The following is a 25,927-nucleotide window of genomic DNA, read 5'->3' on the forward strand; positions in this document are numbered from 1 at the left end:
CTGTAGTCCCAGAGACTGGGGAGGGTGAGGTTGGAGAATCACTTGAACCCAGGAGGCAGAGGTTGCAGTGAGCCAAGATCGCACCACTGCATTCCAGCCTGGGCAACAGCGTAAGACCCTATCTCAAAAAAAAAAAAAAACAAATTCAATTGTTTAAGCTACCCAGGCTGTAGTATTTTGTTTTGGCAGCCCTGGCAGACTGTAGATGGATAGATGATATGTAGAGAGATATTTATTTATTTAAGATATATAAATTATCTAAGTCACATGACTGTGCAAGTACATTTCTGGGGTCCCTCCCAGGGCCCTGAGAAAGGACATGAAGGTGAGGGGCCCTGACTCTCAAATCTCACCAGGATCATGGCCCCACATGGCTGGTTTCTGGGCACCTCGGCCCCTGGTCTACTCCCTGACACCGGCCTGCACCTCTGAATGAGATAGGAGGAGGGAGCTCCAGTTTCTGCAGGCTCCACCCAGAGCATTCTCGCCCCAGGCCTGCCACTTTGCCTGCCTAGTTTGGTGCCTGCTGCTCTCACAGGCTCCCAAGTTCAGAAATACGCAGAGTGGCGGGCATCGTCTCCACGTTCAACTGGACAGCCCACCTTCGGGGACGATGAGCCCAGTTCCCCGAGGATCGCTCTGCTCCCAGGTGGACAGCAGGGCTGTCTGCAGGGAATATAGCTTGGCTGGCTCCCAGCTAGAGGGTGAGATGCCGCAGTCCTTACCTGCAAGTATGTCAAATGCACACCCTCACTGCTTCAGCAGTGACAGGGGTGGGAATCACTGCATTTTGTCTGTCAGGCTGTGGGCTCTGAATTGCCTCCCTTCCTGTAGGCAGGACAGGGGAGGGTGTGACATGAGGCTGCCAGAGCTGTGTAGCTTAGAGAGTCTCCCTCAGTCACCCAGGCTGGAATACAGGGGTGCAATCTTGGCTCACTGTAACCTCTGCCTCCTGGGTTTAAGTGATTCTCCTGCCTCAGCCTCTCAAGTAGCTGAGATTACATGCATGTGCCACCACACCAGGCTGATTTTTTTTTTTTTTTTGAGATGGAGTCACCTAAGCTAGAGTGCAGAGGCGCCATCTTGGCTCATTGCAAGCTCCGCCTCCCCGGGTTCATGCCATTCTCCTGCCTCAGCCTCCTGAGTAGCTGGGACTACAGGCGCATGCCACCATGCCTGGCTAATTTTTGTATTTTTAGTAGAGACGGGGTTTTACCATGTTGGTCAAGCTGGTCTCGAACTCCTGACATCGTGATCTGCCTGCCTCAGCCTCCCAAAGTGCTGGGATTACAGGCGTAAGCCACCGCGCTGGGCCAAGCTGTGTAGTTTGTCACTTCCTTGAAAGCCCAGGGGTAGCAGCCTGAGCCCTTAGTTGGATCTCTCTTTGGAATGTGGGAACCTCATCACCAAGCAAAACCCAACTGTGGGATCCGGTTGCTTGTCTGTCCCTCTCCCTCCCACTTGCCCAGAGAACTGTGGTTGGGGGCTGCGCTGGGGTTCCACTGCCATAACAAAGGACCACAAATTGGGTGCTACAAATGGCAGACATGTATTCACACAGCTTCGGAGGCTGGGCGGCAAGGTGCCACAGGGCTACGCTCTCTCTGAAGGCTGAGGGAGGAGCCTCCCCCGCTGCTCTCCTAGCTTCTGGTGTGGGCCCGCAGTCCTGCTTTCCTTGGCTTGAAGCTGCAGCACTTCGAGCTCTGCCTCAGGTGTCACATGGTCGATGGTTAATTTTACGTCAACTTGACTGGGCAAGGGGATGCCCAGACAGCTGATAAATGTGATTTCTGGGTGCGCCTGTGAGGGCATTTCTGGAAGAAGTTGGCACTTGAATTAGTCTAGTAGACTGAGTAAAGAAGACCCACCCTCACCAGTGTGGGTGAGCACCATCCAATCTGAGGGCCTGGAAAGGACAAAAAGGTGGAAGAAGAATTTGCTTCTGTTTGAGCTGGGACGGCCATCTTCTCCTGCCCTCGGGCCTTGGATTCAGACTAATGGCACCATGGCTGTCTTGCTTCTGCAGCGTGCAGGCGACAGACTGACAGATCATGGCACTGCTCAGCCTCCATAATCATGTGAGCCAATTCCTATAGTAAATCTCCTCTCATAAATGTATTGGCTCTGTGTATCTGGAGAACTCTAATGCACATGGCCTTCCTCATATATCTGTGTCCAAATTTCCTTCTTCTTACAAGGCCAGCGGCCATATTGGATTAGGGCTCACCCATACGACCTCATCTTAACTTGAATAGATCTGTAATCAATTACATTCCGAAATAAGGTCATACTCAGTTACTGGGGCTTAGGACTTCACCAGAGCTTTTTTGGGGACACAATTCGATTCATAACAAGTGCAAACAATCAAACCTAGTCTGGCTAGTTTAAGTAGAAGTGGATTTCTGAAGAGCTGTAGGATGGCTGACAGATGAGGCTAACTTTCTGGGCACAATGCCAAGATTCCCTGCCAGAACTGAGTAAGGTCTGAGTAAGGGGTCGGCTGCCCCCACCAGCCCCAGAATTGCTGTGGCAGGAAGCTGACACAACCAGTGTGAACTCCCGAAATACACTGCTTGGTTTGCCGGGACCAAATTTAGCAAAATGGTTGCCCTACCAGCTAGCCCCTGGGTGTCCCGGCATGGCAGCCTCTGCCTCATCTCCCCTAGTGGCAAGGGGGGGCAGACCAATGAAATCCTGAGTTCTAAGTGGGAATGACAGGATTCCCCTTGAGAGAACTATCAAAATGTTAAAAAGATATTCAAAAGCTGTTGGGCAGTCCCAATGACAGATGTCCACCACCACAGTTAAGTCCACGCTCGCCTCCCCAACTCCCGTTCACTACAAACACTGGGAACGCTTAGTGCCAACTTCTCTAAGCTTCACAGCAGCACTGGGCACACGACTTGCTTCTGGCCAGTGAGATGTACGTAGAAGCCTACTGGGGCGCCTCTGAGAATTTTGCTTTCCTGATAAAGAGATAAACATCTCTGTAACTATCATTTCCCTGTTCTTACAGCCAGAACATGGTGTGCTGTCTGGAGTTGTGGCAATCCTTTTGTGACCATGAGGGAAAGTCACAGAATTGCAAAGCCTGGCCCTGCAACTGTTGGCCCTGACACCACGGGGCTGCTGAAGTAACGCCAGTCACATCTACCTCCAGGATTCCTGTAATGGGAGAAAAATAAATCCCTATTGGTTCAAATCACACTTGGAGTTTCTGCTGTGAAGCCAAAAGTGCTTCTAACTGATACATTATCCATCTATGCATCCATCCTATAGTTAACAAAGGTTTTATTTATTTATTTTTTAGAGATGGGGGCTCACTATGTTGCCCACCCTGGCTGGTCTCCCACTCCTGAGCTCAAGCGATCCTCCTGCCTCAGCCTCCTAAAATGCTTGGATTATACATGTGAGTCACCACACCTGGCCTAGATTTTAAGCAAATGAGTGACATGGTTTTTAGAAAGGATTGGAGGAAGCCAGTGTGGTAGCTCATGCCTGTAATCCCCTTTGGGAGACTGAGGTTGGCAGATCACTTGAGGCCAGGAGTTCCAGATCAGTTTGGCCAATATGGCGAAATTCCAACTCTACTAAAAATACAAAAATTAGCTGGTGTGGTGGCACGTGCTTGTAGTCCCAGCTACTTGGGAAGCTGAGACATGTGAATCGCTGGAACTCAGGAGGTGTAGGTTGCAGCGAGCCGAGATGATGCCACCGCACTCCAGCCCGGGCGACAGAGTTAGGCTCCATCTCAAAAGGAAAAAAAAGCCTCTGATCCCAGCACTTTGGGAGGCCGAGGCGGGTGGATCACTTGAGGTTAGGAGTTCAAGACCAGCCTGGCCAACATGGTGTAACCCTGTCTCTACTAAAATTACAAAAATTAGCCGGGCGTGGTGGCAGACGCCTGTAATCCCAGCTGCTTGAGAGGCTGAGGCAGGAGAATCGCTTGAGCCCAGGAGGCGGAGGTTGCAGTGAGCCAGGATCATGCCACTGCACTCCAGCCTGGGCAACAGAGCGAGACTCCATCTAAAAAAAAAAAAAAAAAAAATTAAGGATTGGAGGAAAGAACAGAGGAAACAGAAAGGAACACAGGTGAAGGAGTTTATTCCTGAGGTGTCAGCCTGGAGGAAGTTGTTAACTGTTACCAGGATTAAAGAAATTAAAGTGTGGAGGGATTCCCAGATTTGCACCAAACCAAGCTCTCAGGCCTCTAGAGTAGTGACGTTTCTCCCCCAGACCTGGCGTATCTTGACCTTTTGAGACGGGGTCAGGATTCTCCCCCATCCCACTGCTGCCTCTAAACCATTCTTCTGCCACCCTGGAGAGAAATCCATGTTCCACCTGGGCACCATGCCACTGGTCGCCTCACCTGGGCTGAGGGCCAGGGTCAGTCCAGCCAGCAGACAAAACCAAGAAGGTCTTCCCCAAAGCTGGGCCCAATCAGGCAGGTGGACGGCTCTTCTCCACAGAGGCTTGGCAGAGCACAGAGGGAAGTGCAAACTCCCTTGGGCAATGCCGAGGGTCGGGCAGGAGCACCCCCTGGCCCGTAACCAAGAAGTGAGCAAGGCCTGGGGAACGCGGTCGATGGTCTCCCGCAGGGATGGAGGGAAAGCGCCACAAGGCAGCGGCGGGGCTCAAAAGAGGGCGTGAGGCCTCAAGAAGCTCGCAGACCTCCGGGAGGGATGCGGCCCGCGGCTCCCTACAGGTCCCCTCTACCCGGCCCTGCGGCCGCGCTGGGTGGCCTTGGCGTCCGGGAGAAGAGCCCCTCTGGGCTGGCTCCGTGTTCACGCCTCAGCGTCAGTGACGGCGTCAGGCACTAGCAGGGACGCAGGGAGATTCGCGTGGGGCTCGGGATCACCGCCGAGCTCCCGTATTACACCAAATAACGCGCAGCGGGCAGCCCCGCGACACAAAGGCGGGGAAATCGCCGGCGGCACCGGTCCTCGCGGCCGCGCTTTTGGGACGGGAGAGCGACGACACGGAAGTCGGCACGCAATGACTCCCGCGCGGCGCAGGCTCTAGAGCCCGGCCCAGGCGGAACCCCGCTCCGCAGCTCGCGTTTCCGGAGGGGCGTTTCCGGGAGTGGCGCCACTCGCGGTCCCACGTAACTGGCGAGCGCCGGGAAGGGGTGCGCAGGCGCGCCCTCCACTCCTGCCCTCCGGGTCTCCTGAGTCTGGCGGTCAGGGGGCGCGTCTGTCTACTCCGCGGACAGGTCACGTTCGGCAGCAGGCCTTTGTCGTGTCCGTCCGGCCTTGGCATCAGCTCGGAGAAGGCAGGTGGGAGGAGCAGGCCGCGATAGGAAGGAGGGGAGGCGCAGGAGCCGGCGCTGACCCTGAAGAGCGGGGCAAGGAGCCCGCCCGCCGCCACGAGCAGGTGCCCGGGACAGGGAAGCCCCGGCGCGCTGGGGCCTCGGGGAGGCGAGGTAGGAGGGAGGCGACCCGGGCCGCGCGGGAGCAGGGATGGCCCAGGGCTGTGGCGTGGGAGTTGCGCGGGCGGGATTCGAGGAGGGCTCCCGGCGGGCGGCGTCAGTCCAGCGGCATCCGCGAGAGATGGCTGTGACCGCAGAGGGAGAGGACCAGGCTTCCTACAGCGCCGCCGCTCCCGGAGGAGAGAGCCGTGGCCCGAAACCCGAGGAGCGCCGGCAAGTGGACGGGAGGAGCGAGACTCTGTCTCAAAAAACATAAAATAAAATAATAAAATAAAATAACACTTTGTGATGCTCCATTATGGTCCTGTCGCTTAGCATGGCTGCTGACGAATGCAGACACAGCAAGGGAAGGGAAACGCCTCCACACGTGGAGGAATTTATATGTGAGATTTGCTCCCAAGTCAGCAGAGGTAGTAAGTGACGTTGCTCAGCCGGGTGCAGTGGCTCACCCCTGTAATCCCAGCACTTTGGGAGGCAAAGGTGGGTGGATCACTTGAGGTCAGGAGTTCGAGACCAGCCTGACCAACATGGTGAAACCCCGTCTCTACTAAAAATATAAAAATCAGCCGGCGTGGTGTTGGGCGCCTGTAATCCCAGCTACTCAGGAGGCTGAGGCAAGAGAATTACTCGAACCCAGGAGACGGAGGTTGTGGTGAGCCGACATGGCGCCACTGCACCCCAGCCTGGGTGACAGAGTGAGACTCCATCTCAAAAAAAAATTCCTATATGATATGGAAAGATCTCTACAATATCTTGTTGCCCTGTCGCCCAGGCTAGAGTCCAATGGCGTGATCTCGGCTCACTGCAACCTCCGCCTCCCGGCTTCAAGCGATTATCTTGCCACGGCCTCCGGAGTAGCTGGGACTACAAGCGCCTGACACCATGCCCGGCTAATTTTTGTATTTTTAATAGAGACAGGATTTTGCCATGTTGGCCAGTCTGGTCTCGAACTCGTGACCTCAGGTGATCTGCCTGCCTTGGCCTCCCAAAGTGCTGGGATTACAGGTGTGAGCCATCGCCCCGGCCTACAGTCTATTTTTAAGTGAAAAAAGCAAGGTACAGAACAACATACAGGGTATGCTGCTTTTGGGGTGGTAATGGGGGAAAATATTTGCCCATAGTTGCGAAAAGAAACATTGAAGAACGCACAAGAAACTAATAGGGGTTCCTTGAAGGCAGGGGAAAGGGAGTGGGGACGAAGGTACAGGGTAGGCAGGGAACACAGGCCACAGGGAGTCTCAATGTCTGGTTTTTTTTAATAACAAAGGATAAAGATTAAAACAATACTTAGGAAAAAAGGAAAGAGAAAGAAAGTACACTAAAGTGGCCAGTCATGTGAGAACTCTTACTGGAAAGGAGAGAAAAGTGGAAGGAGATAAGGGATAAAGGAATAAGTTTTGAATTTTATTTTCGTCTATTCCATTGAATTGATAATTAGTGATTGGTAACATGGTTCAAAAGTTTGAAAGTTACCCTCTGTCATTTTCCAGCCACCAAGTTCCCTCCCCACAGACAACCAAACTTCTTTTGATCTGTCCAGAAATATTTCATACATGTGAAAACGCATACTGTGTTCAGGTGCATCCAATTTCCTTTTACACCACGGGAGGAGAGGGTGCAATCATACTCCCTATTCTTCATACTCTTATACTCAGGACCCCATCTAAACCTAATGAGCTCCCACAGGCTGCAAGAGAGTGCCTTCGTTTTTGTGACTATAGTAGTCTGCTCAATGGATGGACCATGATTTATTAGCTGGTCCCCTGCCCATGGACATTCAGCCTTTTCCAGTGCTTTGCTGTACTGAACAATACTCTCATAAATACCCTTATATGAAGGTCGTATTGCTTATGTGCAAGTTTATGGGATAGAATTTCCAGAACTACTGGGTCAAAACACTTATGTAATTATAATGTGGACAGCAGTGATCAAATTGCCATCTGAATTAGGCATGTGCCCATTTTTACCTTATCAGTAATGTAGTAGAGGGTGCTGTTGTCCCATAGCTCCCCCAGCACTGTATGATTCAAAGTTATGGACTGCATGTTCGCGTCCCCCCAAAATTCATAGGAAATCTTACCATCCAATGCGATGATATTTGGAGACAGGACCTTTGGGAGGTCACTGGGTTCAGGTGAGGTCATGAGGGTGAGTGACTGATGTTCTTATGGGAAGAGGAGGAGACTGGAGCTTGCTTTCTTTGCAATGTGAGGGCACAACAAGAAGGCTGTCCCCACCAGACACCAAAGCCGCTGGCACCCCTATCTTGGACATGCCATCCTTCTGAACTGAGAGACACATTTCTGTTATTTAAGCCACCCAGTCTGGTATTTTGTAACAGCACCATGAACTAAGACACAAAGTGTTTATCTTTGCCAGTCTGATACCAAATAGTATCTTTATATTTTTTCCTATAAACATTGTATTAAGGAAAGTTTTTTTTTGTTGTTTGTTTTTGTTTTTGTTTTGTTTTGAGACAGAGTCTCGCTCTGTTGCCTGGACTGGAATGCAGTCGCGCGATCTCAGCTCACTGCAAGCTCTGCCTCCCGGGTTCACGCCATTCTCCTGCCTCAGCCTCCCGAGTAGCTGGGACTACAGGTGCCTGCCACCACGCCGGGCTAATTTTTTTGTATTTTTAGTAGAGACGGGGTTTCACCGTGTTAGCCAGGATGGTCTTGATCTCCTGACCTCATGATCCGACCACCTCGGCCTCCCAAAGTGCTGGGATTACAGGCGTGAGCCATCATGCCCGGCCAACTAATTTTTGTATTTTTAGTGGAGATGGAGTTTCACCATCTTGGTCAGGCTGGTCTTGTACTCCTGACCTTGTGATCCACCCGCCTTGGCCTCTCAAAGTGCTGGAGGTACAGGTGTGAGCCACCGTGCCTGGCCTCTTTTTCCTTTTTTTTGAGATGGAGTGTCACTCTGTCATCCAGGCTGGAGTGCAATGGCACGATCTCTGCTCACTGCAACCTCTGCCTCCCAGGTTCAAGTAATTCTCCTGCCTCAGCCTCCGAGTAGCTGGGATTACAGGCATATGCCACCATGTCCAGCTAATTTTTGTACTTTTAGTAGAGACGGGGTTTCGCCATGTTGGCCAGCCTGGTCTCAAACTCCTGACCTCAGGTGATCTGCCCACCTCGGCCTCCCAATGTGCTGGGATTATAGGCATGGCCACGCCTGGCCAAAATGCACGAATCTTAACTATAAATTCTGAAAATGGCTGCACCTGTATAGCCCCGTGCCCAATACAAATCTAAGCGTGTCCATCACCCTAGAAGTTCCTTTGTGTCCCTCCCTCCCAGTCCCTGCTTGTGATCTTACCCTGAGGCAGCTGCTGGTCCCCTCTTTTTCCGCCATAGATGAGTTTTGCCTCTGCGAGGACTCACTAGTGGGCACTCTTGCAACAGGCTTCTCTCCCTCAGCTCAGGGAGCTTCATCAACATGGGGTGCCCCGCCAGCTCCTCTCTTTCATCCATGCATAAGATCCCATTGTATGAATATTCTGCAGTTGGTCTGTCCGTTCTCCCGTGGGTGGGCATGGGGGTTGGAGGAAGCGCCTATGAGCATTAGAGGACACATCCTTTGTGGTCACACCTTTCACTTCTTTTCTGGATGACACCTGGGGATAGAATCTTCAGGTCAAGTGGCAGGTGCATGTTAACATGTTAACAGTGCTTGGGGTTGTCAGTCTTCAGAGCCGGTGTGTAGTGATATCTTGTTGTGGGACTTTTTTGTCTCTTGTGACAGAGTCTCTCTCTGTCACCCAGGCTGCAGTGCAGTGGCACAATCATGACTCACTGCAGCCTTGATCCCCCAGGCTCAAGCAGTCTTCCCACCTCAGCCTCCCGAGTAGCTGGGACTACCGGTATGCACCACTGCACCCAGCTAATTTTTTGTTTTTTGTGGAGACAGAGTCTCACTATGTTGGCCAGGCTGGTCTTGAACTCCTGGGTTCAAGCAATCCTCCCCCCTGGGCCTCCCAAAATGTTGGGATTACAGGCATGAGCCACCACGACTGGCCTTGGTGTGGGGTTTTTGTTTTGTGTTGTGTTTTTGTTGTTGTTTTCGAGACAGTGTCTTGCTCTGTCATTCAGGTTGGAGTGCTATGGCATGATCCCAGCTCACTGCAACCTCCACCTCCCAGGTTCAAGCAATTCTTCTGCCTCAGCCTCCCGAGTAGCTGGGATTACAGGTGCATGCCACCATGCCTGGCTACTTTTTGTATTTTTAGTAGAGATGGTGTTGGTCAGGCTGGTCTCAAACTCATGACCACAGGTGGTCTATCCACCTCGGCCTCCCAAAGTGTTGGGATTACAGGCGTGAGCCACCGCGCCCAGTCTCTCGGTAGGTTTTGAGTTGCATTTCCCTGTGACTAATGATGTTAAGCACTTTTTCATGTGTTTATTAGCCATTTGTGTAACTTCCTTTGTGCAAAGTCTATCAGATCTGCTGCCACAAACACAGAGACCTCACCCGCCAGTTTGTTTTCAAGGGCAGCCTCCTCTCCAGCTTCCGCCTGTCTTCACCTGCTCTCCAGTGCCTTCCAGGAGGTTTTTTTAACATGCCTATTTTTGTTCAGAATCTATCTTTGTTATCCATGGGGGGTCAGTCTGCCCAGGCTGCTCCACCGTTGCTCCCTGTGGGGCGAGTTTACTTGTTAAAATGATATTTATTATGGATGGTGTGGAAATGCTTGCCCTTCCTTTTCTGTGACCTGTGCAGTGAAGGGAATGTGTGGGTTCATCCAGGTTGGGTCTTGGGAAGTAGTTTGAAAGAAAAGGAGGGGAGGGCTCAAGGCAGGGGCTGGGGGTCATCTAATGATGGCCAAGGCATTGAGTCGAGAGGCAGGCAGAAGTGGGGAGGAGAGAGACTGGCGAAGGTGGCAAGGTCAAGAAATGGAAAACCACGAAACGAAGGAATTGCTGTATAGAGAAATTACCTGCTTGATTAGGTAAACAGGAAAATAGGAGCTTGTGTCATGAGTGAGGACGCCTGAAGCTCAGATTCCAGTGGAGCCACGGCTGCTGGAGATGACCTGGGAAAGACCACAGACCCAAGAGTGGGGGGCTGGGGTGGGATGGGAGATGAAGGAGATGGGGTGCCCAAAGCTGCAGCCTTGAGCAAATATGGGGGAGACGGGGTTGGGTCAAGAGTCCGGCAGAGAGGAGGAGGAGGGTGTGAGCCTCTGAAGAGCTGGGCCTGGGTAAGCGGGAAGGGGTCAGGGATGCCCCCACCTCCCTTCCTGACCTGTTGGTGGTGCAGGCGGACTTCTTCAGGGGAGCAGTGCGTGGGACAGCAGCGGGGGCAGCTGAGTGTCCAGGAGAACAAACACAAAGGGGACCTCAACTGTCCCACACCCCAGTCTGCTCTGGGGATGCAGGGGTGGGGTAGGCAGCCAGGGAAGGGTGCTGCTGGGAGGGCCTGGGCAATGGAGTCACCTTGGTTTTCTTGAGGGTGAGGCTGTACCGCCTGACTGTACCCAAGTGTCCATGGGTGTACCTGGGATGTTGTGGGACAAAATGGAAACATCAACACATTGTACTGATGAGAAAACTGCAGTGGCTGGTCCAGGACTGGCAGAGGCAGGGTGGGATCTGGGCCTCCACATTCTTCTGAAACATCAAGGGTTATGGACTGAATTTTATCCCCAACCAAATTTGTACATTGAGGTCCTAACCTCCAGTCCCTCAGAATGTGCCTGTATTTGGAGATAGAGCCTTTAAAGAGGTGATGAAGGTAAAATGAGGTCATTAGGGTGGGCCTTAATCCAACAGGACTTGTGTCCTTATAAGAAGAGGAGATTAGGGCCGGGCATGGTGGCTCACGCCTGTAATCCCAGCACTCTGGGAGGCCGAGGAGGGTGGGTCACCTGAGGCCGCAAGTTCGAGACCAGCCTGACCAACATGGAGAAAACCCATCGCTACTAAAAATACAAAATTAGCCGGGCGTGGTGATGCTTGCCTGTAATCCCAGCTACTCGGGAGGCTGAGGCAGGAGAATCGCTCAAACCCGGGAGGCGGAGGTTGCGGTGAGCTGAGAGTGCGCCATTGCACTCCAGCCTGGGCAACAAGAGCAAAACTCCATCTCAAAAAAAAAGAAGAAGAAGAGGAGATGAGGACACACAGAGGGAAGACTATGTGAGGCTGCAGGGAGAAGACCAGCCTTTGCAAGCTGAGGAGACGGGGCTCAGGAGGAAGCACCCTGCAGATACCCTGAGACCTGCGAGACAGTAAGTGTCTGTTGTTCAAGTCACCCTGTCTGTGGTAGCTTATTACGACAGCCAGCGCCAACTACTACAGCCAATAAAGAAACAAAAAACATACCCCAGCATCTGCTTCAGAAGGCAAAGAAAGATATGTCTTGGGCCGGGCGCGGTGGCTCACGCCTGTAATCCCAGCACTTTGGGAGGCCGAGGCAGGTGGATCACGAGGTCAGGAGATCGAGACCATCCTGGCTAACACGGTGAAACCCCGTCTCTACTAAAAATACAAAAAACGAGCTGGGCGAGGTGGCGGGCGCCTGTAGTCCCAGCTACTTGGGAGGCTGAGGCAGGAGAATGGCGTGAACCCGGGAGGCGGAGCTTGCAGTGAGCCGAGATCACACTATTGCACTCCAGCCTGGGCGACAGAGCGAGACTCCGTCTCAGAAAAATAAAAGCGGGGGGGGCAGGGGGTGTGTTTTGACTTCAGACTCCTTCTAAAATTAGTGAAAACCAAACCAGGAGAGCTCCACAGAGGGAGATGAGTCCCAGGCCCTCCCCCAGATCCACTGTCACCTCTGATACTAGGGCTACAGCTGGGCCAGCAGCAACCTCGGTGCTCAATCATCCCTGCCTGGCGGGGACAGTCCTTCCTGGCCTGGGACCTTTCTGAATGGCCACCCTCTCTGCCTCAGCCACAGGCTCTGGCACAAGCTCCAGAGGCGGCATTTTCTGCTGCTGCCAGCCTGTGTCGGGAGCGGCCCAGCCCTCTAGGCTGCTGTCCCTGGACTCCTCACTGCTGTGGTGTACCCCACCATCCTCTGCAACAGCTGGAGGTGAAGGAGTATGGAGGGAAAGCGGAACGGGGAGGGGAGCAAGAGGCTGGCCGGAGCAGGGGAACAGAGCCAGGCCAGGGCCCAATTGCAAAGGTTCACAAACCAGCAATGCCCAAGCACACCTGGCACCCTGGGGAGCCTGGGGACGCTCTGTGTGGCCTTGTTATCCCAGGGAGTCTGGGGGTGCTCTGTACGGCCTTGTTATCCCGAGAGCCTGGGGGTGCTCTGTACGGCCTTCTTGTCAAAGGCTCCTCACCCTTGGTTCCCTTCTGACCTGGCAGTGGCCCCAGAGAGAGGCAGGCAGGTGTTACATTTGTCAGCAGCAATGCTGCCAACACTCAGTGTGGATGTTACCCTATTCACCTATCAACAATTGTCTGCTGTTCCCATTTCACAGGCGAGAACACTGAGGCTGAAGAAAGGAAGTGACATGGTTGCGAGCACAGGACAGGTGGCTGACGGGACAGGCACTGGTGGCCCTGTGTGCCATGGAATTCGTGGGACTTGCAGGGGCAGCCTTCCTTCTATGCTGTGTGTTCAGAGGTGCCAGTGGGTGTGCATGCAGAGGGGTATAGACCTACTTTCACAGAGATGCAGACTTCCCTTCTTGTGTATATGGAAGGGTAGCAGCAAGAGGGAGGAGGTGCAGGGAAACTGAGAAAATACCCTGGAACTAGCCAGGCTTCATGGCTCATGCCTAGAATCCTAGTTACTCAGGAGGCTGAGTGGGGATGGTCACTTGAGTCCAGGAGTTCAAGACCAGCCTGGGCGACGTAAGACCCTGTCTCAAAAAATAGAAACAAAATCCTGGAACTTGAGGGCTACAGAAAAGGGAAGTGCAGATATTGAAGCTCCACTGCATGAGGAGGGCAGACATCACCCCTTTCTCCAACCACTTCTCAGCTTGAACATAATCAAGCTCTACTTCCTCAGCCTGGAAGCCGACCTAGAGCTGGCTCAATTTCTGTAGGGATCTTCCATAAAGGTGGTGGTGGTGGTGAAGGTGGAGGTGATGGTGATGGTGAAGGTGGAGGTAGAGATGAAGGTGATGATGGTGGAGGTAATGGTGATGGAAGTGGAGGCAGTGGTGCTGGAGGTGGAGGTGATGGTGGAAGTGGAGGCGGAGATGATGGTGGAGATGATGGTGATAGAGGTGGAGGCTATGGTGGGGGTGGAAGTGATGGAGTAGGTGGTGGAAGTAGAGGTGATGGAGGAGGTGGAGGTGATGGTGGATGTGAAAGTAATGGTATAGGTGGAGGTGATGGTAGAATTGGGGGTGATGGCAGAGGTGAAGGTGATGATGGTGGAGGTAATGGTGGTGGAGGTGGAGGTAATGGTGCTGGAGGTGGAGGCGATGGTGGAGGTGGAGGAGGTAGTGATGGAGGTGATGGCAGATGTGAGGGTGATAGCAGAGGTGGAGGTGATGGTGGATGTGATGGTGGAGGAAATGGTGATGGAAGTGGAGGCGATGGTGGAGGTAGAGGAGGTAGTGATGGAGATGGTGGAGGTGATGGTGGATGTGAGGGTGATGGTAGAGGTGGAGGTGATGGCGGAGGTAATAGTGGTAAAGGTGGAGATAATGGTGCTGGAGGTGGAGGCAATGGTGGAGGTGGATCTCGGTGATAGTGGATGTGAGGGTGATGGTAGAGGTGGAGGAAATGGTGCTGGAGGTGGAGGCGATGGTGGAGGTAGAGGAGGTAGTGATGGTGATGGAGGTGGAGGTGATGGTGGATGTGAGGGTGGTGGTAGAGGTGGAGGTGATGGTGGATGTGGAGGTGGAGGCGATGTTGGAGGTAATGGTACTGGAGTTGGAGGCGATGATGCAGGTGGGGGAGGTAGTGATGGTGAGGGAGGAGGTGGTGGAGGTGATGGTGGATGTGAGGGTGATGGTAGAGGTGAAGGCGATGGTGGATGTGGAGGAAATGGTGGTGGAGGTGGAGGCGATGGTGGAGGTAGAGGAGGTAGTAGTGATGGTGATGGAGGTGGAGGTGATGGTGGATGTGAGGGTGATGGTAGCTGGATGTGAGGGTGATGGTAGAGGTGGAGGTGATGGTGGATGTGGGGGTGGAGGCGATGTTGGAGGTAATGGTGCTGGAGGTGGAGGTGATGATGAAGGTGGGGGAGGTAGTGATGCTGATGGTGGAGGTGATGGAGGTGGAGGTGGAGGTGGAGGTGATGGTGGAGGTAATGATGGTAGAGGTGGAGGTAATGATGGTAGAGGTGGAGGTAATGGTGCTGGAGGTGGAGGCAATGATGCAGGTGGAGGAGGTAGTGATGGTGATGGTGGAGGTAATGATGGATGTGAAGGTGATGGTAGAGGTGGAGGTGATGGTGGAGGTAATAGTGGTAGAGGTAGAGGTAATGGTGCTGGAGGTGGAGGCAATGGTGGAGGTGGGGGAGGTAGTGATGGTGGAGGAGGTGGTGGAGGTGATGGTGGATGTGAGGGTGATGATAGAGGTGGAGGAAATGGTGCTGGAGGTGGAGGCGATGGTGGAGGTAGAGAAGGTAGTGATGGCGATGGAGGTGGAGGTGATGGTGGATGTGAGGGTGATGGTAGAGGTGGAGGTGATGGTGGATGTGGGGGTGATGTTGGAAGTAATGGTGCTGGAGGTGGAGGCAATGATGCAGGTGGAGGAGGTAATGATGGTGATAGAGGAGGTGGTGGAGGTGGAAGTGATGGTAGAGGTGTAGGTGATGGTGGATGTGAAGGTGATGGTAGAGGTGGAGGTGATGGTGGTGGAGGTGGAGGTAATAGTGGTAGAGGTGGAGGTAAGGGTGCTAGAGGTGGAGGCGATGGTGGAGGTGGAGGAGGTAGTGATGGTGATAGTGAAGGTGCAGGTGATGGTGGCTGGAAGTGATGGTAGAGGTGGAGGTGATGGTGGAGGTGGAGGCAATGGTGGATGTGGAGGAGGTGGTGATGGTGGTAGTGGAGGTGGAGGTGATGGTGGAGGTAAAAGTGGAGGTGACGGTGATGGTGGTGATGCTGGTGGAGGTGATGGTGGTCAAGATGATATTGATGGTGGAGATAAAGGTAATGGTGGAGGTGACAGTTGTGGTTCCATGGGGTAGGGTGATGGTGACAATGACCATGATGACAGTGCGGGATGTGTTCACGGAAGAAAGATGGGACTGAGGTGGGGATGAAAGAAGTCATAGAAGACCAGGGCAGAGCTTCTGGGTTCACCCCTGAGAGCTGGGACGGCCAGAATTGGAGCCATGTCTGCACCGGGTTTGTTTGTTACCATACTCCCCAGGGGTGTCTGTAGAGTGGAGCCTCCCACACCGGGAAGGACTCAGCACCATTTAGGAACACTGGAAAGAGGTAAGACCAGGTGTGTGTGGGAGTGGGCAGGAGCTGGGGAGGTGGCGGGAGGGGCCAAGGCTGCCGACTCACCTGCTTCCCACTTGCAAGGCAGCCTCCCCAGGGTGGTATCCACGCACCTGGGCTGACATGACCGGGCCTCTGTGGCGTGCCGGCCCCTGCCTGGTGCCTGTGTCCGTGTTGTCCACTCGCAGGCTCCTGAGAGGTCACCCTTCCTGGGATACCTCCTCCACAGAGTCTGACCCTCTCCTTCCCTCTGACCTCGTCCTTGCTGCCCCAACCTGCCATGTGCCTCTGACAGCGTTGGTGCCGTGCCCAGCACTGTGGGTAAACAGCTTAAGGTTCCTGGAGTTGGTGGAAGGAAATCCTGGATTTGCCACCAACTGGCTCTGGGACCGTGGGCCGGTACTGGTCCCTTCCATGTGCCTCAGTTTACCATCCAGCCAAGGAAGCCTCCAAGGAGGGTGCCAGGAGGCCCACCCTGGCCAGGAGTGGGACTGAAAGCTTCGGCGACTAGCAGTCAGCTGAGTGTAAGCACAGTGTGGCAGAGCTGGGCAGGCTGGAGGGGCCCCAGGAAGCCCCATGCCCCCTAGGGGACAGCAGACCATCCTCCTTTCCTGCATGGTTGGCATAGCAACAGCCTCCTCCTCTGGGTTGAGAAGGCCTGGGCTGAGTCATGAGCCCAACTGGGAACATGAGAGGGCCTCCCTGCAGGACAGGGCACTGGTCCAGGCTCAGCAGGAGGCAGGGTGGGTGTGGGGGGGGGGCGAGGGGAGGAGCCAGCACTACCTCCCAGAAGGAAGGACCTGTATTTGGGGTCAGGACTGGGAAGGTGGCAGGAGCTGGCCCAAGAGGGGCAGGCCCTTGCACACCAGCTCAGCCTGACTTTGAGGACCCTCTGGCCAGCACCATCCCCACCCTGTCCTGGGCCTGGGGCTTACCCTGGCTCTTCTCAAGCCAAGAGGGTGCTGTGTTGACGCTTACAGCACACGTGGAGGGCCTGCCCCACCTGGCCTGGAAAGGAAGGCCGTGCTCCCCCCAGGGAGGGCTCAGGGCTAATGACCCCCTGCAAGGCCCCTGGAGGGAGCAGGACAGAGGCGGCGTGAAACTGCCTACCCCAGCCTCATCAGCCCAGAGCCCAGCTCAGCACAGGGCTCTAGAAATTTCTTCTCCCACCCGCCAGAGGCCCAAGGGCGTAGGGTAGTGGGGAGGGCCACGGCATCCCCAGGTTCGCAGGTTTCCTCTGGGGTCCAGCCTCCTTCCCCAGGACAAGAAACCACTGTGGCCTCCCCTGCCCAAGCTGGCCTGTGTTCTGTGCCTCCCTGGACTCCCCTCCCTCAAACACTGGCAGCTGGGGACAAACCTGGGGAAAGAGGGGGTGCCACCTCAGCCCTGTCCCAGCCTCCCCCATCCACCCGCATGAGCACGTGGTGGCATCTGGGACACCTATCCCCACCCGTCCCCAGGAATAGTCACTGCCGTTTCCACTGGAGGTGGGCTTTATTACTGTCGCCATGATGCAGAAAGAGGAAGACAGCACCCATTCCCACGCCTCCTAGACACTGTGCACCAACAACTGTCTGCTGGGGTTAGCCTGGAGCTGTCCCCACCCCCAGGGTCAGAGCACCCACAGGTGCTGAGCTGGCCCAGGAGACCCCCACCCTGCTGACTCTGCTTGCCTTGTGTCTGCACAGGCCTCTACCAAACTCTCCCACACAATTAGTGTCTTAAATATATGTAGATGTATATATTTCATCCCAGCTGTGTCAGTTATAAAATTAAAACTGACCACTTCTCCTTACATTATCTTCACAGTAGCTGTGCGGAAGACAACAAATCCAGTGTTGATAGCTCAGGGCAGGCTGCCCACCCCAGCGAAAGGAAGTTCTTCCCCCATGGAAACCACTGGGGGAACCAGTGCCGCGGCCACATCTCCGTGCTTGGGCGACAGTGTAGCTGCCCATCTGCGGGGTGCCGGGTTGGCTTGGGACTTGCCATGTGCTAGACGCATGGACACACACACACACACACACACACACCCGATTATGGAGCACATCACACCGACCCCTTGCAGAGGTAGGGGCTAGGGCCCAGGACAATCAGAAGCAGGACCCCTCCCCCAGCTGTCTCGAGACCAAAGCCATCCAGGGCCTCTGAGCCCTGGGGCATCACCTAGAAGCACTGGGCTCCCAGGCTGGCACCCAGCACACCAGGAACCCAGGGCATGTGGGAGATGCACTAGGGACGGTCTTTGACTCCAGATCAGGTTAATAAATATGACATCCAGTGTTGTCAGGAGAAGAGAAAATAACGTAGACTTGGCTGGACTCTGCTGTCAAGGCCATTCCCAGCCACAGAGGAAACATCCCAGGTGGTCTCCACGTGTCCAGGTGGCTGACCCCCAGAGGCCAGTGAGGTTCTGGCAGCAAGATTTGCTGAATTAGGCAGGCAAAGCAGGGCGACCTGAACCAACGACATGTGCGGGGGGCGTGGTCTTCATACCCTATTCATGTGCAAGGAGTGTCAGTCTCCCAAGGCTGCGGATGGAGACCAGGGTGCTGCGACTCCCACTCCTCGCCTGCCCCTACCCCTGCTGCCATGGCCACTTTCACCCATGCCTCGCCGTGGGGAAAGGAAGGCCCGCAAACCCTGCCCCTGGCAGACAGGGCAACCTTTGCCTCTGCTCAGTCAGTGCATGGAAATGCCCACAGCTCCAGGGAGACTCTCTAGTGGGCAGAGTGACCTTCAAGGTAAGGCCCACGGTGGCCCAGCAGCAGCACAGAGCTCAGTGGCCCAAGCCCCACCCTGGGGGATGCCCAGAGGCGTCCTAGACCTGCACTCAGGCAGAGAAGCGTGTGGCTGGGCAGCCACCAGCAGACATCTGGCCGCCTCGGGAGGCTCTTCCTGGGTCTAAAGAAAATCCAGTTCCAAATTCCCACTTTCTCTGCCCAAAGTTACAGTGTGGTCATAATTGCACTCTCTCATGGACCCACATCCCACCCAAGTGACAATGACACCACAGCCACTCAGCTTCTAGCTGGCTCTACTTCTGCTGCCTTAGGATCCCTGCTGGGGCTGCACCCCCCCCCCACCCCGAGACACCAGCTGTGCCCAGATGGCCCCTGCTGGCACTCACGGTGCCCCAGGCCTTCCTGGCAGGGGTTCCTGCTGCCATTCCCCAGGAGTGTCCTGCTCCCTCCCAGCGCCCCATCGGGAGGCACACCAACAACTTTTCTGACATGTGAATAATTCACCTAGCGTGGGGCCAGGCTCATGAAGACTTCCCCAAGCCTGCCAGCGAGGTGGTCAGGAAAGTCCCGGGCCGGGAGATGATGTGCCATCTCACACGGAGAAACCGGGGCAGAGCCAGGTGCTGGTTGGACACCCCTCAGAACTTGGCTGGAGGGGACAGGAGAGGAAGACAGTGTCACAGCCTAGGCAGGGCACAGCCTGGGGGGCCGGAATGAGTTGGGGAGTGAGGGGAAAGGAGAGGCAAGGAGGGAGGAAGGCTGCCCGTCACCAAGTCTGAGGCCAAGTTCCAGGAAGCAGCAGCATTCTCACTGCCAGGCGGGTGGAGCCATCCCGCCCGAGCAGGGACCTCCACCTGGCCAGGCTTCACACCCCATGCTGTGTCCCACCTGGGAGGGCCCATCCCTTCCCTTCCACCCCACCCTCAGGACCCACAGGGATGCATCACACCAGGAGGGACTTGACGAGGCCACAGTGAAACTTGCGGACGTGGCGGTAGAGGTCCCCAGACTGCGTGAAACGGCGGTCACACCACCGGCAGGCATGCGGCTTCTCTCGAGTGTGCACCACGGTGTGCCGGCTCAGGTTGTGGGAGTACTGAAAACTTTTGCCACACTGCACACACGTATAGGGCTTCTCACCCGAGTGTGTCCGTTCATGCCTCTTCAGTGTGTATGTGCACGAGAAGGTCTTCCCGCAGAGCGGGCAGGTGGGTGCCGCGCCCTCGGGGGAGAGCCGGGCCCGGGTGCTGTCTCGCTCACGGAAGTGGGCGCTGAGGTGCAGCTGCAGCACGTGGGAGCTGGGAAACAGCTTGCTGCACAACGGGCAGATGCAGAGGGGCCCACCAGGCCGCAGCTCGTCCTCACTCGCCAGTCGTCCTACATCCAGCTCTAGCTCCCGGCTGCCCTCTCCGCTGACAGGCAGCGGCTGCAAGCCCACCACCAGGCCCTTGGCTGCAGGAACAGGAGGTGGCTTCGGGGGGCTGTGGGTGCTCCTAGAGCTGCTGCTCTCCTCCTGTTCGGACAGTGAGTCCCGCTCATCCTTCACCAGTGGCTGGGCCCCTGGTTGCACCTGGCTGCAGAGGGGTGTCTGGAGGATGCACGGTGGGTGGACCCGCTCCTGCCTTGGGCCAGGCTTCAGCGACAGGTCCAGGGCCTGGTCTGACTCTTCTGGGACCTGGCAGGGAGGAGGCCCAGATGCTCGAGGAGGGAGGGCAGCCTTGACCCCAACCGGGGGGAGCTTGGCCTTCCGGGCAGCTGGGCAGAGGTCCGCGGTCCAGACAGGCCAAGGGCACGGTGGCTGACCAGATTCTGCCCCAGGGGCAGGGTTCCCTGGGTCCAGACTTCGGTCCTTCTTCTGGAGCCTGCCCTTGCAGACCTTGACGATGTCATACATGTGCAGGTAGCTGGCGGCCGCCAGGACGTCCTCGACAGGCAGGCTGCGCAGGTCCAGGCGGCCCTCGTACATGAAGTCCAGCAGGCGGCCGAAGGCGGGCGCCGTGACGATGTCGCAATTGAGCCGCACCGTGTCGCGACTGCCCGCGGGCCGGTCCCTGTAGAAGAGATGGAAGTAGACGCTGCACGCGGCCAGCACTGCACGGTGGGCTGGGAAGCGCGCGTCGCCCACCAGCACGGTGCAGTCGCATAGGAAGCCCAGCTCGCGCTGCTGCCTCAGGCGGCCCAGCAGCCGTCCGCCGTGCTCAGGGAACTCCATGCCGCCGCCGTCATCACCTGGGCACAAACGGGACGCCCGTCAGCGCGCCTGGAGACGCCCGCGAAGCGCCCTTCCCAGCTGCAGGCAGCGCGGAAAGAGCGGCGCGGGAATGACGCGCACAACCGCCCGTCCGGAGCCGCCGCGGGCACCTGCCCCGAGCAGGAAAAACTCGATCGAAAGTAAACAGTAGCCACTTCGCCGCGGGGGCGGGTCCCGGGACTCAGGCGCAGGGGCCGGAGCCGCGCAAACCTGCGCGCGTCCCCGCCGGGCGCTCCTGAACTTCACTCCCGGGCGGCCACCCGCTCGCAGCGTCCCCGACGCCCCGGTGGCTGCGCCGCCGCCCGCCCCACGCCTCCGCGCCGCCTCCAGCTGCCGCCCGGCCCACCAGATGCCGCCGCCGGCGGCCCCATTTATGGCAGCGCGGCCGCGGGGAGCGGGCCGGCGGGCGGGGCGGGCAGAGTCGGGAGCCCGCCCCCCGCGCTCACCTCCGCCGCCCCGTGCTCCTCTCCGGTCGCCGCCCGCGCCGCGCGCCCTCCCCAGTGCGGCCCTGGCGCTCGTGGAGCTGCGGGCAGCGCGCCCCGGCGGGGAGGGCGCCGGGACGGCGAGGGCGCCGGGCGGGGCGCGCTCCAACTTGGCTGGCCCAGCGCCGCCCGCCAATCGCCCCGCCCCGGAGAGAGCGAAACTCGGGGCGGGGGCCGGAGGGGGCGGGCCAAGCTACTTCCCGGAGCGGCGGAACCGCTGAGGTCACTCTCGCCCCCCCTTCCCGGCCGGGCCCCGCGCGCAGCCAGCAGGGGCGCTGGGGTGAGAGGGGGGTTTAGGGCACTGCGCGGGGGCTGGGGGTCTCTCGCGATACTTGGCGCGTTGGCCTGGGTCCCCCACCTCCCAACCTTTCCAGGCATGGGGTCTTCACTGCGCCAGTCTGCAAAGGGAACCCTTCCGAGGGTCCGCTTCTATCCCAGCTCGCGTTGGGCAGTCACCCAAGGGTAAACCCGGGACCCCGGCCTCCTGCCGCCTCGCAGGGCGCCGGCTTTGGGATGGGGTAGGGGGTGCGTGGATTGGGGGTTGTTAATTTTGCAAAGATGACGCCTCCTTCTTCCTTGAAAGCCTCTTTTTGAATTTAATTCAGCTGGGACCCTCTTCCAAACATTCAAGCAGGATCTCGATCCTGGAGTCCAGAACGGGGACTTCCACCCTCTCCACAGACCCCAGCCCAGCGTCTATGGGGGACCCAGCGCAGAGAGGCACGGAAAACGGGCACCTCCCAGCAGACATCATGGCATGGGGGGGACAAACGCCATAACAGAGGGAGTCGGAAGCCCTCCAGAGCCCAGGGTAGACAGGAACGTATTCAAAGAGGAGGAGACTCCGGACAGGGGCTGGCATGGGAGTGGGGGTAGGGAGGAGTGGGGGAAAGTGTTCAGGGCAAAGAAGCATTGAGGTGTGAGGGGGACGCCTGGTTCTGGGACAGGGAAATCGCCAGAGAAGTAGAGTGTGTTTGTCGGGGCTAGGGTCTCTCCCCGGCAGGTGGAGCCTTTTCCCAGGGGCACAACCTGGGCTGCCCTTGACTGAGCAGGTTTCACGGTATACTAGACCACCAGATCATCTTCACAGCAGCCCGGTTAACTCGATGCTCTTATTTTTATACCTTTTTGGTGAGAGAGGTTAGGTAAGGTACCCAGGGCCATATATTAGGCAGTAAGTCACTGAACCAGAATTTGAATTCAGCCAGTTTCATTCTGCTCTGCCTTGGAGTCCGGGAAATGGAGGATGTAGTGGAGGAGTCTCCCTGGCCAAGGCTGTGCAGTGGGGTGGGGGTGGTGCTAGAAGAGGGGCTGGTTCACAAAGGACAGGACCCAGCCAGGTATATGTGTGCAGGAGGAGTGGAGCCCACAGTGGGATCTGAAGTCTGGGAAGGAAGGCCTCGTTGTTATACTAAAATATCCTTCCTTGTTTCACCGGATGGCCTGCATCTTTATTTCCTAAACCTGGCAACTGCAGCTTGGACCCCTGGAATGACACTGCACTTACAGCCACTGAGACCAGACAGCAGAGGCCTGGTCCCATCACCGCTGGCCACCCACCCTAAGGACCCCTTCCTGAGGAAGGCTAACTCCCATCCCTCCACCCATTTAAATAATCATCTGCCTTGCCCCGGCCACCAGCAGGAATAGCTGAATTCAAGTAAGCTAAGGGTGAACCCAGATGTGACTGCTCCCTTCCGCCCCTGCCTAGAACAGAGCCCTGCCCCGGCCCCTCCCAATCTTGAGCACGACCAAACCTTTAACCTCTTTGAACCTCAATAACCCTCTCTGCAAAATGGGAATCAGAGTGCATCCTGGGGTCTTTGTGAAAATTAACTAGAGGGCCTGGCACTCAGCAAGCTCTCAGGTTCTGGAATGTTCTTTCCCAAAGAACCCTTCACTGGCTTCTCTTCATTCCTGTCTCTGCTCAAAGTCCACTCCTTAGTCAGGGTGGCCGTTCTTGCCCACCTTAGCTAAGCTCCCTCCCAATCCCTGGGCTGCATACCCTCCTCTCCAGCCCATTCTTGGTGTCCTGTGATTGTGGGATATCCCATCTCCTTCCAAAAGGGAAGGGGCTGTTTTGTTCACTTGGTGCTGAAAAGCGGGCAGGATGCAAGTGGCTGTTCAGTAAATGTGTGTTGAGTGAATGCATGATGTTTGCTTCTGTGAGTGATAACCAATGGTCCCACCATCCCCAATCCTGACTCCTCTGTGGCAGCAGTTTAGCCCTGCCTGCCCACACCCCCAGCCGCTGAGCCTTCAGAGCAAGTAGGGGTGGCCTGCCACCCTGGGGCTCTGGGCAACAGGCTGACAGCTCCCCACTCCAGGCTGGCAGCAAACACCCTAGCCTGCCCTGCCTGGCTGGCGGGACAGAGAGGGCCTGGACCCTTAATGGGGGTTGTGGTACACAAGGAGGGTCAGGATGCTGCCTTCGGGAGCCTAGGGTAGGACCTGGAAGGTGGGCCCAGCTAGGAATGGGCTACAGGAGGGGGAGTGGACAGTGGGAGAGAAGCTCCTTGTGCCTCTCAGGTTGGGATGTCTGGGTTCAAGTCCCTCCTGCCCCACGCTGATCAGGGAAGGGGGGCTGTCCCAGGCAGAGAGCACCCAGAGTTGGTACTGGGATCCTGGACAGCCTGCAGTCCTCAGAGCCCCTGTGACTGGCTGGGTCTCAAGTGTAGAATGACAGGACACTGTCACACGGCCACTGTCACGGTGGTGGTGGTTCAGGCAGTCCTTCTCCAGACACAGGCGGCCATCTGGCCTGTGAGCTGCCCTGGGGCCCCGCCCTGCAGCTGCTGCCGGGACCTACACAGCCCAGGGCCCTGGAGTCCTGCCCCCGGCCAGCAGCTGCAGAAGGTGACAGGGCAGGAGGCCCCTGAGCTCTGGGAGGAGGCAGCCGGCAGGCCCTCCCCTGGTGCAGCAGTTTTAGTTGGAAACATCTGGCCACAGAGCTCCTCAGCAGTCCCAGCAGCAGCCATGGGACTGGGTTCTCTCCTGGCCATTCTGTGAGGTGGGAGGGGGTATTCTCGAAGAGAGGACTCTGCTTTCCCTCTGGGAGGCCAGAGGAGAGGGAGCTGGCCCTGCCCACTGGGAGATCCCCGTCTTGGGGGAGGGCAGTTCATGCCAAGGTGAAGACAGGACTGGAGTGTGGGGCCCACAGCGGGTTGCAGGCACCAGCGGATGCCAGGGCACCAGGCTGGGAAGACTGGGAGGCCTTCTTGGAGACAGCCAGTGCAAAATAAGCAGGAGGTCCGACCACTTCAAGAACAGCCCGTGGTGTCACTGCCTCTTCCATGAGAGGGTGCCCTGCTCCCTCCCACACCCCCAGCCTCGGCCACTTGCTGGCCTCCTCTCATGGCTCTCTCATCCTCTGCTTTCTCCCTGAATTCCTTCCTCTATCCTTGCATGGCAGAGCCCAGGATAGTGGGCGGATACCAGGAACTCTTCCAGGAGGAGCAATGGGCAGGTGGGACAGTCCCAGAGGGAGCCCCAGGTGGCCCATGGTTCAGGTTTGCTGGGTGAGAGACAGACACCAGACGCCCAGGCTCTGGGGGCAACCTTTGGGTCAGGTATCCCACCCAGGCGGCTCAGACCACTGGGCCTCTGACTTGGCCCCCTGGAGGCCGGGCCCTTTCTGGGGTTCCAAAGTCTGAGCTGGGAGGGAGCAGAGGTGTTCAGGGGAGAGGCAGAAATGGGGAGTCCCCTGCTGAGGAGCGAGTGCCCCTACGCAGTGGGAGACAGTCCTTCTCTTGGTCAGCCCCAAGAGGCAGGGATGAAGCCCCAGTTTTGGCTGCAGACTCTGTCCTGAGCGCTGGGCCGAACCTGCTGCCTCTGTCTGCATCTCCTGCCACCCCCTCCCCTGCTGCCAACTGAAGTCACTCTGGCTGAAAATAAAAATGCTCCCCCCACCCCAATACTTAGCAGCCTCAGGAAGGTGAACTCACAAGAGTCCCTCTTTCACAAAAGAGTTATTATCAACTGTGGGCCTCTGGAATGGGGGAGGGGCAGTTGTTGGAGGAACTTCTGGCTAGGAAGGGGTCGGGGTGGCAGTCACCTGCATTGTCCTGTGAGTGTTCAGGAGAAGGGGGTCTGTGTCCCATTCACTCACTCCATACCGGGCCCATCGGCCTCCCAGTGGACTTCGGACTGGGTGTCGGGGCTGACCAAGTCCACCCAGCAGGGAGGGTCCTGGGCTCTCAGCTGTCACAGCCCACCCTAGACACCGCTCCTCCTCTGTCTGGTGTCTGCTCCCAGCTCAAGGTGGGACCCAGGCAAAGTGTGCCCCTCTTCTCCCACTCCCCAGCAAAGTCTCCCTTTTGTGAGTGTAGCTGCCGGTACCTAGGTGAAAGGTTGAGTCCCCTCAGAGCCTTCCCACTCCTTGGAGGCCCACCTCCAACTGGCCTCCTGTCCTGGCATCCTCCCGCACTTCCCCCAGAGGCACAAGGTCCTGGGATTGGGCCTTTTAGGACACTCTTGGCCGTCCCCTCCACGCCCCCCACAGTGGGGCAGTGCACACGTGGGGCACGGCCTGAAAGTCAACCTAACCCACCCCCGCCCCGCGCAGTGGAGGCAGAAGTCCGGGATTTGTCCCTGACCGGTCTCGGGCCTGTTTTAGTAGGGTCCGGGCAGAGCGAGTCCAGAAGCGCCGGGTCACTT

General features: G+C 56.8%; 1 protein-coding gene and 2 long non-coding RNA genes across 3 annotated transcripts; 2 read left to right on the top strand and 1 right to left on the bottom strand.

Annotated features, from left to right (window-relative positions):
* The first annotated feature begins 5,095 nt into the window (after positions 1-5,095).
* On the top strand, positions 5,096-5,704 carry LOC117071283. The gene is made up of 2 exons (XR_004432224.1): positions 5,096-5,422; positions 5,566-5,704. It is a non-coding gene; the product is annotated as an uncharacterized LOC117071283 (long non-coding RNA).
* Positions 5,705-17,269: 11,565 nt separating this feature from the next.
* ZBTB42 (zinc finger and BTB domain containing 42) lies at positions 17,270-21,402 on the bottom strand. Its single transcript, XM_033191081.1, has 2 exons — positions 21,236-21,402; positions 17,270-20,767 (listed from the first exon to the last, which is right to left on the bottom strand). Exon 2 carries the CDS (start codon positions 20,748-20,750, stop codon positions 19,482-19,484), a length of 1,269 nt encoding a protein of 422 aa, XP_033046972.1. The 5' UTR covers positions 20,751-20,767; positions 21,236-21,402; the 3' UTR covers positions 17,270-19,481.
* A 69-nt stretch (positions 21,403-21,471) lies between these two features.
* Positions 21,472-22,710, top strand: LOC117071285. The gene is made up of 2 exons (XR_004432225.1): positions 21,472-21,551; positions 21,877-22,710. It is a non-coding gene; the product is annotated as an uncharacterized LOC117071285 (long non-coding RNA).
* The last annotated feature ends 3,217 nt before the right edge of the window (positions 22,711-25,927 follow it).

This window comes from Trachypithecus francoisi, unplaced genomic scaffold (genome assembly GCF_009764315.1).
Source record: "Trachypithecus francoisi isolate TF-2019V2 unplaced genomic scaffold, Tfra_2.0 Lachesis_group3, whole genome shotgun sequence".
Lineage (NCBI taxonomy): Eukaryota > Metazoa > Chordata > Mammalia > Primates > Cercopithecidae > Trachypithecus > Trachypithecus francoisi.